The sequence below is a fragment of the Corylus avellana genome, chromosome ca3 (genome assembly GCF_901000735.1).
Source record: "Corylus avellana chromosome ca3, CavTom2PMs-1.0".
NCBI lineage: Eukaryota > Viridiplantae > Streptophyta > Magnoliopsida > Fagales > Betulaceae > Corylus > Corylus avellana.
This window is the reverse complement of record NC_081543.1, coordinates 4688961-4699238: the sequence shown is the minus strand read 5'-3', so window position 1 is coordinate 4699238 and position 10278 is coordinate 4688961. Positions and strand designations below refer to the sequence as shown.

The following is a 10278-nucleotide window of genomic DNA, read 5'->3' as shown; positions in this document are numbered from 1 at the left end:
TCATATGAAAATTTATTTTTAACTACATTTCTTGGACGAATAACTTGCAAAAATCATTGAAGACCTAAAAATTTTTTTTTTTGAAACTAATTTATTTATTTATTTGGTAGTTTCTAAAATGCTAATTAACACTTACTAATGTGAGTGCAAAAAACAAAAAAGCCAAAACAGAGAAAGAGAACGAGAAAAGGAAAAATCTAAGACGGCGTCGCTTTGCATGTTTAGGAGTTATGACAAGGCTCTGGCTTCACACACTCTCATCGTTATCAACAACCGCCTGTGACACAAAAGATGGCGCTCCGTCTGTGTCAAAATCTTCGTCACCCTCTTGTCCCTCCAACCAACTTTTCCATGAAAGCTACTCGAACTCGCAAGCTCTCAGTCATGAACTATACGCTAGACCCGAAAGATTCACGCAAGGTTTCTTCTTTGAACTAACTTTAATGCTTTCTATTGCGATTTGTAGCTTAGTGCTCAATGGGCACATCTGTATTTGTGTTCCGTGATTCTAGTGGAAAATGTCTTAGCTCAGGACTTCAATTTTCATAATTCTTTGAATATATTGTTCCCCAGTGCTCCATTTGGTGGCAGACAAGACGTTGGGGATAGAAAATAAATTCGAATTCTGAATTCTAAATTATGAACAATTTTGCCCAAAAGCCAAAAAATTTAAAGCAAACTAAGATTCTATTTTTAGAGCTTCTATTTAAATTCTTGGAGTACCCAAATGGATGAAAGGGCTATTCGTTGCTAAATAATGTCCTAAAAGTGAAGCATGAGCTTGAAAATGGAGGGTAGTAATAGCAAAAGTACAATCGTTTAACTTAGCTTATATGAGCTTAAAATTGTTAGTAATTACAAAAACAAAACTCAGGAACCCATTTTGTTTTATGGGTATTTTACTTCTGTTCTGTTGAACAAATGCAGGGTATGACCAAATGGAGCCCAAAACTGGTCAACTGGGATTTCAGTGGATGCTTTTTGCTGATATTGAGCCATGTTTTATTGTTTCTGCATTTTCAATATAAGTGGAATGAAGGTGAATTTTTATAGGCTATGTTTTCTAAATCTGCAGCTAGTTTTGGAAGTAAAAGAGAAGCTTGAAAAAGAATACCATAGTCTTCCTGTAGGCAAAAATGGAAGAGATGATGAAGATATGATCCTATGGTTTCTGAAGGACCGGAAGTTTTATGTTGAAGATGCTGTTTCAAAGTTGACTAAAGCCATTGTATCCTCAACACTCTTGCAAGATTCTCAATTTTAGCACTTATAGTGTGTGCGTGCGCCCACATGCGTGCATAGGTGTTTCAAATCGAATTTTATCCAACTATTTTGGTTTTTGGAAAAGTTAAAGTTCAATGGAAAATGGAGACTCAAAATAATTGCATAGACATTCAGGCGACATAGTTTCTTTGCAAAAATGGACTTTGATTTCTTTGGCTTCTCAAGATTATTCTGTGATTGGTTTGCACCTGTTAAAAGCTATTCTGAAACATTCCTAGTTGTTGCTTAAGAAAAAGGAATAGTTCTCTTTAAGGATGTGGCCCTTGAATTTTGCATGGGAAGATTTGTTTGATTTAAAGAATGAAAACTATTGATATTTAATGAATTTATACTTTTTCACCTTTCCATTCTACCCACACAAGAAATGGCGTCAAGAGTTCAAGGTGTCTGAATTGTCTGAAGAGTTGGTGAAAAATGTAGCTCAAACTGGAAAGGCATATGTGCATGATTTTCTTGATGTGAATGACAGACCAGTGCTCATAGTGGTGGCATCCAAGCATTTTCCTGCAGTAAGTCCAAAACTTGTAGTACTCTCTTAATCTGCAAATGAAAAACAAAAATTTGAATATAGTCACTTGCCCCTACATTCCTAGTTTTTGTGAACTTTATTGCGGTCTGATGAGGTAGGCTTTCTGAAAATACAAAAAGGGGCACATGTTTTCCAACTCTGTGGGAGTATTTCTATCTTAGGTTGACTACATATAAATTACCCTTTGCACGAATCCTTTGCTATTAGTCTATTCATGTATGGTATTTCTGAAGTCAAAGAAATATTGGTTGAATTTCAAACTCCAATTAAAAAATTGATTATCCGTTTGATTTTTCTAGCATGGATTCTTTGTTCTAATTATAAGCATAGATCAATTTGCTTATAGATGCAGGATCCTGCAGAGAATGAGAAGCTCTGTGTCTTAATGATTGAGAAGGCATTGGGTAAACTTCCTGCTGGGAAAGAAGAAATACTTGGAATATTTGATCTTCGGGGCTTTGGTACTGAAAATGCAGATCTTAATTTTTTGACATTTCTGGTAATTTTTGCACACTAGCTGCTGATTATATTCTATATAGGTAATTTGAACTTGGATATATGTGTTGTTTCTCTTGCTCCTGTGGCTGGCATTATCTTATCCAATGAATCAAATGCTACACTCTGACATATAAAAACAAAGAAGCATCAATTTCAGCTGATTGAGTTCTCTATGTAGTTCTTCCAAATTCATAGGTTGGTGGTGGTTGTCAATTTTATAAAAACTGTCCCTGTACTCATACTACTGCTCCTGCTACTAGCTTAGCCTGCAATGAATTTATGTTGAAAGTTGAGGCGACGATTTAAGGGTTCTTTAGTTTCCTCAAAACCATGGAGCTCAATATGCTTCAAATAAATAAACAATCCTGGGTCATTTAGTCTTTATCTGATGTTGACTACCCTACTACTCAATGCCATTGCTATTGCTGGCAAATATATATCCTCAATCGTTTTGAATGGGTACCATCACTTGTACTCTTTGTTTAGGTTTTTAACTTGAAGTCACATACCTTTGCTTAATTTTTGTCAACACTATGCAGAAGTTCAAGAACCATACCTTTCTTTCTTTCTTTTTTCGCTTTTAAGACAGTAGCATAATTACTTGAAGGTAGTATTATGAGCATTCTGGGTTGATTTATTGCTCCTTCATTTCTTTTGACAGTTTGATGTATTTTACTATTATTATCCGAGGCGGTTGGGGCAAGTCCTCTTTGTGGAAGCTCCATTTGTATTTAAGCCAATTTGGCTGCTTGCCAGGCCCTTGTTAAAATCATATGCTTCTCTGGTATGGACATGAGTAATCTAGGTGCTGTTTGTTACTCTCGTGTTGTTCTGCTTCTCAGCCTTTCTGCTCACGTTTATGTATTGTCAGACTCATATTAGTTCATGTGTATATTCGTTTTTGAAGGTGAGATTTTGCTCGGTGGAGACTGTCAGGAAGGAATATTTTGCAGAAGAGACAGTGCCAGCTAGCTTTAGAGACTGAAATGACTTGACAAAATAGAAATTCTTACATGCATCTCATGGTTTTGTAGGTACGAGAATAATATGTTTAATTACGCAACTTCATTCTTATTTTATGGCATTTTCTGTGCAATATATCTCTTAAGGATGGCCAAGTAATGCTAGAATGAAGACTTTTGTCTTGTCAAAAGTGATGTAACTTTTAAAATTATCTTTGGAGAAACAAGAGGAGGATAAAAGTTTCCTTCTAGACTTACTCAAGCCACCCCTCACTGATTGTATTGTTATCTCTCATCTTCATATTGTTATTCAGAACTGCAATGGAGGCATATGGTAGGCGGTTCAGATGGTCCAAAACTTCTTCCGGATCATTGGGGCTTGACGGTTGAACTTATTCCATATCTCCTTGGCCTCCCCAGTGACTGGAGAATTTATTTATGCTTTTTCTTTGGGGGTGGAAGGAGGCTTATATAAAGCAGCCACTTGTACTTGAACCACGAACATTTCAAAAGTCATTCTCAAAGTCTTTTACCAAGTTGAGTGAAAAATATTTACCTACTAGAATGTGAGTTGAGGTAAATTCCTCAATCCATATTGTCTAAACTGTATCAATGACAAAAGTGGATGTTCAATAGAAATAAAATCTTCCCTTCCGTTGCATTTTGAATGACTGTTTAATCTGTTTAACACCAAAGAGTAATTCTACTATTTACACTCTTTATCACTCATATCACACTCATTAACATTGAATGTTTTAAATAATTGACGTTGCATTTTGAATGACTGTTTAAAACCAAAGAGTAGTTCTACTATTTACACTCATTTATCACTCATATTATACCCATTAACATTGAATGTTTTAAATAATTGACATGAAAAGTTACTTAAAATATATTAAAATATGCTACGTCAGCCAGCATTACTCAAAACCAAAGCATCAAGGAATTCAATTGAACCAAGCTCATTGAGAAATGCGGCTAAAGAGACCAATTAGAGCCAAATTGGAAATAGAAGCACGACCAATTAACAGACTAATGCTATACAGTGATTTCTTGAATTGTGACATGGTAAGAACAATTAAGTCTGTTATCAAACGAGAACGATTATTTATGAAATACAAAGTTGCTCACTTGCAGATCACACGGGCCTACAACTAGGAGAATAAAGACCCCCCCTCTTTAGAAGCTTTCTGCAAGCATAATTTAGGCTTCTTCAAAATGAAAATAACAGGGATTAGGAAAAACACTTTGGAAGAATTTCATGTGGAAAAACATTCTCCACATAACAAGTCTAAAAATGCAAGGAACTTATCAGAATGAAAAGGTGAACAAAATACCACTGCTCATTGGGACAACTTCCAGTTTCTTTCCTAGAAGTTCAGCACTTTCAGATTCTTTTGCTTGAGGAAAGCATCCCACTCAACTGGTTTATGAGCTGCTCCATCGTAGGCCACATACTTGGGTAACTTCTTTCCATAAGTAAGAAATGTTCCCCCACTCGTCACTGCTTTGCATACTGCAGTTGCTTGGGACCCATCACTGAAATTCAGACCTGCTGATGGTCTTAGCTCACCAGCTAAACGCTTCATATACCTGCTAGCAGAAAAGCGTAATGTATGAGTAAAAGGAGAAAATCTTTATCAGAATAAAGACAAAAGCAGCCCTCTTTCAGTTTTTTTTTTAAAAATCTTCAAATTGCACCGTTATTGTGTTTTCGTACTTGTTGGGCTTCACACCTCCTATTACCCCAAATGTTATGTATAAAGACTCCTACTTCTTTGTTCTCAAATTTGGCACATAAGCTTCTCAATGCAGGTTCACAACTCAAAGTGAATCACATAAAAGGCCTAATCTACAAATATTGAGAGAAAAAGACCTCTGATGATAACGGCTACTTTATAACTTGATGTCAAACAAGAACACCATGTTGACAAGGAAAAAACTAGTGCATTCCCCAACAGGCAGAATGAAGCATCCAAATGATTTTTTAGGTTCACAAACATTCACAATTACTCAGCAAATCAAAAAACAACAAGCACCAACCTTGGTAGAGACACACATTGCATTCAAAACCACTATAATCACTAGTCAAGTTGCAATTTGAGCTTCCTAGAAATCGCTTATAAAGCCTAGTCTCACCTAATAAGGAACCAATGTAAGACTTAGTGCCCGTAAAACCTTTATAATCCACCCACTCAATGTGAGCAATTTATGCCAACTTTTTGGGGACTTTTGGGGTGTCACACATTCACCAACAGGCAAAATGAAACAACCTAATCACTTTTCAGGTTCACAACAAGCACAGGCCTCGGTAGAGACACACATTACATTCAACAACATATTATCACGAGAAAACCACCAAGAAATAGAAAGTACCATGTCTTTGTGTAACTTTCAGGGACAACTATATCCCCACCAAGTGCCTTGAGCTCTTCAATGATATCAGGACTCCCCGGCTTGTCTTCGAATATGCTTACGGTCTGAAGGTTCCGCTCTTTCGCCACCTGAACCACAACCTTCCCAATATCACTGTCCCCACAATTCTGCACCAGCGTTGCACCTACCACCACCATTTCCACCATCCATAACAATAACCATCAGATACACTCCAGATCAATAACCAAAATCCCAAGACCAACACACATCATCTTTTTTCTTCCCTTTAACAGAACATCAGCAAAAACCCGAAAATCAAAACCTCCCCATTGTAGATACACACATAAAAAAATGATTTAGAGCTTTAACATCTTTTCCCTACATTTTCTCAATAACAGACGTTCCTATGTTTTCTCAGTGACCAAACAGATCCTTACTTGGAAAAACCAATCAGCTGATTCGTAACGGGGCCCAATGAAATGAGTTTCAATCTTATGCTACATGCCATTTTTGTTTCCAAAAGAGTAATTATGATGCTAAGGTTGAACGTCACGGGTAAGCAGAGGTTCAAAGGTTATAATTTGATTCGTTTTCTCACATATCATCGCGGGAACCAAACAGGGCGTTAGAGACAAAGTACTCTGTGAAATGGAAAGTGAAAGAGATCGGCCTAGGGTTTGCAATACCTGGTTTGAGAGAAAGGGAATCCAACAAAGAAACAACGCTCTTTCTGAGAGAAGCAGAATCGGCGGTCGAAACGCATCGAACTCCGATCCGGTGGCCACCGGCGATGAATTTCCGTACGGACTGCATTTTCTCGTCGTCTCGCGTTCTGTCTCGGAGGACAAAAAGCGTCTTCGTTTGGGAGCTGAGTTTCTAACTGGTTCAGTTGAGTGAAACAACTGGTTGGGTTTGGTTTTCATTTTTACTTTTATTTTATTTTTATTTTTGGTCATATTGCGTGTATATATATAATTAAATTAAGGGTTAAATACTAAAAATCTCCAGGGTTTCATGTCTTTATTTTTTTCTCATAGGGTTTAATTTTTATCACAGGAGGTACACAGAGTTTTAATAAAGACCGAATTAGTACCTCCGTCCGTTAGTTGACTTAACAGAAGTCCATGTCATTAACCTTGAACCAATTAAAATTCGATATCTAGCATAAGTGGCTACGTCATCAGTGATGACTATATATTAACTTGCCACCTAATTTTTTTTTTTTTAAAAAAAGAAACCGATAAAAATATATATTTTTTCAAAAATAAAAAGAAAAAAAAAATTTGGGTTGGCCACCCACCCCCATCAGGCTAGATGGGGGTGGCTCGATGGGGGTGGCTCGATGGGGGTGGCTAGATACCCGGTTACTGGTTATAACCCGGAACCCGGTATATAAAAACTTCAAAAATAGTAACCAGACAAGGGTACTCGATTACCGATTCTTTATCAACTGTTTTAAAACCGATTTTTCGATTGAAAACCGGGTTGACACCCCTACTTTTATTTTGTTTAAAAAAAAGTAATTTCTGATATAAAATTTATTTAAAGCACCCAATTATAAAATTAGTAATAAAATATTAAAATATACGCGCCACTATCCGGTAAAAAAATTCTCAAATGGGTCTAACGTCGTGGGGAGCGAAGTCAAAAGACAGCTTGAGGGTGAACTTTGTGTGTTTGCAAGAAGGAGGGAGAGATGGAGAAATCAAGATGGGTGGTGGTGGTGCTGTGTTTAGGGTTTCTGGGTCTGTGCAGTGCGCTTGAATCGCCACCGTACACGGTGGTTCACTCCGAATCGGACTTCGAGATCAGACTCTACAGACACGCCACGTGGATGTCTGCTCCCGTCAAAGACATCTCCTTCGACAAGGCCACCAAGCGTGGTTTCCATAGGTACTTACTTTAGCCATGCAATTGACCACCCATATTCACCCCTCTTTGTTTGGTTCTCGAGAAAATTAAGGAAAAGACAATCAATGAAGGAAATTTCGATTTATTTATTTATTTTTTTTTTCGGTTCTTTGCAATTTTGGGCCTTGGTTTTTAATCTCTCTTTTGTTGTTGGTTTTATATAGTTTGGGTCAAAAGCGTATGTTCAGTTGAGTCCAATACGTTTTAGTTTGGTTTAATCGAGGTGAAGATTTCCGATTTCCGCTTGGTTGCTGAGAAATTATAGAATAAAGGGAAGAAGTTGATTTGATCCTTGGTTTCTCATCTGAAGGTTTTACATTTTCAGGGACCTGATCGAAATAAATCCTGTAATTCAATATTTAGTTTCCTTTGCTCTTTCTGGCTTTTCTCAGGGACCAAACAAGTAGGTGTAAAATTATTTACTAGCGCCTCCCCCTCCCAAAAAAAAAATAGTTAAGGTAAACCCCTCACACAGTAATATGATCAGTTTATGTATCTTGTGTATGTTTGATTGCATCATATAATGTAATTATAAATAGGAAATCTCAGTGTTTTAGCCTTGATGTTTCATAATTGTTGGTACTTCCAGATAATCTGCTCTTGGTTCTTGAAACTTGATAGGGGATAGTAACAAATTCAAAAATTATGGAAGGATATAGGAATTATACTTTGAGAAATAAACGGGCTTGGAAAGACTACATAGTTAGTTGCATTTTAGTTTTTAGGTGGATGATTTGGGGATACTTCAAAGCACTATCCTCGTTTCATGATTCTATGAGTCATGAGGCTGTGGCTACTGAGAATCATGTCAGCCATAGAGTTACAGCTTTCTTGGCGTAAAATGTTTTACAAAATATTATATTTTTTTGGCGTAAGGGTTAATAACTTTTTTAGTACCTGGGTTTGCAGTTTTTTATATTTTCCCCCTCGGTTTCCAAATCAGTCAAAAATGGTACTTGACCCATAAGAAGAGAAGAAATTGATACTTCCATTAGATTCAGTGAGAGAAAATTAACGATCTGTCACGTGTCACTCCCAAAATATGTCACATGTGTTAAAAATTAAAAATAATAATAATAACTAAACTTAAAAAAAAAAAAAAAATTGAAAATTGCATGGGTGACCGGCCACCCCATTTTGGCCAACGGGGGTGGTTGACCACCCCAAGGCTAGTCTAGGGGTAGCCGAAGCACCCCCAAGGGCCAAAAAGGGAGTGGCCGGCCACCCCCATTTTGGCTAGGGGAGTAGCTTCGGCCACCCCTTTTTTGGTCCTTCGGGGTGGCTCAGCCATGCCCAATGGCCAAAATGGGGTTGGCCAACCACCCCCATTATCCAAAATGGGGTGGCAAACAACCCCATTCAATTTTTATTTTTATTTTTTTTTTTAGGTTTATTTATTTTTTTATTATTTTTAATGTTTATGACACGTGGCATATTTTGGGAGTGACACATGGCAGATCGTTAATTTTCTCTCACGGAATCTAACAGAGGTATCAATTTCGTCTTTTCCCATAAGTCAGGTACGATTTCTGACTGTTTTGGAAACTTAGGGGGAAAAAAAATAAAAAAACTGCAAACACAGGTACTAAAAAAGTTATTAACCCTATATGTAAATGGAAAAACACCACAACAACCCTGCATTTTTTGGTTTACTCTTCCTCAGTTATACCAATATCACCATCACAACGAATGCAACCTGCTTCAACAGCATTGATACCCTTCTTATGCTGATTTTGTTTATCATCAATAGAGAACATGTGGTTTGTTCATAGTATCCACTATCCACCATGTCCTGAAACCACCAGGCACCATGGCAGTGCAAGAATTCTATAACGTTCATAAAATCCTCTGTGTACCCTTTTTTTTCAGACCTTTTCATTTAGCTACATATTTTCCTGTTGTCTCACAGGTTGTTCCAGTACATCCAAGGTGCTAATCTGAATTTCTCCCGGATCGCAATGACAGCTCCTGTATTGACAAGCATAGTCCCGGAAGCTGGCCCTCTACACTCATCGGCCTATTTCGTCCAGTTTTACTTGCCGGTGAAGTTCCAAGCTAGCCCTCCACTCCCGCTTCCAGAGCTGAACCTGAAACCTTGTGCATGGGACACTAGTCGCTGTATTGCTGTTAGGAAGTTCTCTGGATTTGCAAGGGATGGTAACATTGTTGAAGAGGCAGAGAAGCTTGGCATTAGCTTGAGCAGGTCTCCATGGGCGAATTCAACTTCTTCTGCAAGTGGTTATGCCTACTCGATTGCACAGTACAGTTCTCCATTCCGGATTATTGGGCGTGTAAATGAGGTTTGGGTGGATATTAATGCATCTGAATTAGATGGCTGTAAGTTGAGTGGAGTAGCTGCATACTAAACTGTCGCATGGGTGGCCCTATTATGTACTTGGAGCTAATGAAACATAAATTCCTGTGTTTTGAATCCTGTCTGTATGTATATATATTATTTTAAATATTATGTAAAACCTATTGTACTTCATTATTTGAATGTGCATAAATAAAAAATTGTGTATGCAATAGTTTCCTGTAATCTTCTTTTCTCAGCAGTTTTCTGTAATTTATTACCCCGCCATGCTAACATACAAAGATTAATTTGCTGAAGTCAGAGATTGTTCCAATTGGTGAGGTGGAGGATATAGATAGGCTAGTGAGTATTTTTGGATGTAGGGTGGCAGGGTTAGCTATGAAGTATTTGAGTCTTCCTTTGGG

General features: G+C 37.5%; 3 protein-coding genes across 8 annotated transcripts; 2 read left to right on the top strand and 1 right to left on the bottom strand.

Moving 5' to 3' along the window:
* The first annotated feature begins 262 nt into the window (after positions 1-262).
* Positions 263-3934, top strand: LOC132176427 (phosphatidylinositol transfer protein CSR1). Of its 4 annotated transcripts, XM_059588623.1 has the most exons (7): positions 263-420; positions 1076-1228; positions 1647-1793; positions 2160-2312; positions 2973-3095; positions 3219-3345; positions 3588-3934. In XM_059588623.1, exons 1-6 carry the CDS (start codon positions 292-294, stop codon positions 3294-3296), a joined length of 783 nt encoding a protein of 260 aa, XP_059444606.1. In that variant the 5' UTR covers positions 263-291; the 3' UTR covers positions 3297-3345; positions 3588-3934. The 4 variants fall into 4 exon arrangements, with proteins under 4 accessions (XP_059444606.1, XP_059444608.1, XP_059444607.1 ...); XM_059588625.1 differs by lacking the exon at positions 2973-3095; XM_059588624.1 differs by lacking the exon at positions 3588-3934 and having other exon boundaries at positions 2973-3116; positions 3219-3308.
* Positions 3935-4331: 397 nt separating this feature from the next.
* LOC132175120 (enoyl-[acyl-carrier-protein] reductase 1, mitochondrial-like) lies at positions 4332-6553 on the bottom strand. 3 transcript variants are annotated; one of them, XM_059586952.1, is made up of 4 exons: positions 6336-6553; positions 5650-5833; positions 4611-4866; positions 4332-4484 (listed from the first exon to the last, which is right to left on the bottom strand). In XM_059586952.1, exons 1-3 carry the CDS (start codon positions 6460-6462, stop codon positions 4644-4646), a joined length of 534 nt encoding a protein of 177 aa, XP_059442935.1. In that variant the 5' UTR covers positions 6463-6553; the 3' UTR covers positions 4332-4484; positions 4611-4643. The 3 variants fall into 3 exon arrangements, with proteins under 3 accessions (XP_059442935.1, XP_059442936.1, XP_059442934.1); XM_059586953.1 differs by having other exon boundaries at positions 4332-4481; XM_059586951.1 differs by having other exon boundaries at positions 4332-4866.
* Positions 6554-7245: 692 nt separating this feature from the next.
* On the top strand, positions 7246-10048 carry LOC132175229 (uncharacterized). Its single transcript, XM_059587098.1, has 2 exons — positions 7246-7542; positions 9470-10048. The coding sequence occupies exons 1-2, from the start codon at positions 7346-7348 to the stop codon at positions 9924-9926; spliced, it is 654 nt and encodes a 217-aa protein (XP_059443081.1). The 5' UTR covers positions 7246-7345; the 3' UTR covers positions 9927-10048.
* Positions 10049-10278: the final 230 nt, after the last annotated feature.

Excerpts from the sequence above, each read along its gene's own strand:
- LOC132176427 (XM_059588623.1), top strand. The coding sequence starts at position 292 with ATGGCGCTCCGTCTGTGTCAAAATCTTCGTCACCCTCTTGTCCCTCCA. Across the intron at positions 1,229-1,646 it reads CAAAGTTGACTAAAGCCATT|AAATGGCGTCAAGAGTTCAA; the intron begins GTATCCTCAACA and ends TACCCACACAAG. Across the intron at positions 3,096-3,218 it reads TAAAATCATATGCTTCTCTG|GTGAGATTTTGCTCGGTGGA; the intron begins GTATGGACATGA and ends TCGTTTTTGAAG.
- LOC132175120 (XM_059586951.1), bottom strand. The coding sequence starts at position 6,462 with ATGCAGTCCGTACGGAAATTCATCGCCGGTGGCCACCGGATCGGAGTT. Across the intron at positions 5,834-6,335 it reads TTCCCTTTCTCTCAAACCAG|GTGCAACGCTGGTGCAGAAT; the intron begins GTATTGCAAACC and ends TGGTGGTGGTAG. Across the intron at positions 4,867-5,649 it reads GAAAGTTACACAAAGACATG|GTATATGAAGCGTTTAGCTG; the intron begins GTACTTTCTATT and ends TTCTGCTAGCAG.
- LOC132175229 (XM_059587098.1), top strand. The coding sequence starts at position 7,346 with ATGGAGAAATCAAGATGGGTGGTGGTGGTGCTGTGTTTAGGGTTTCTG. Across the intron at positions 7,543-9,469 it reads ACCAAGCGTGGTTTCCATAG|GTTGTTCCAGTACATCCAAG; the intron begins GTACTTACTTTA and ends GTTGTCTCACAG.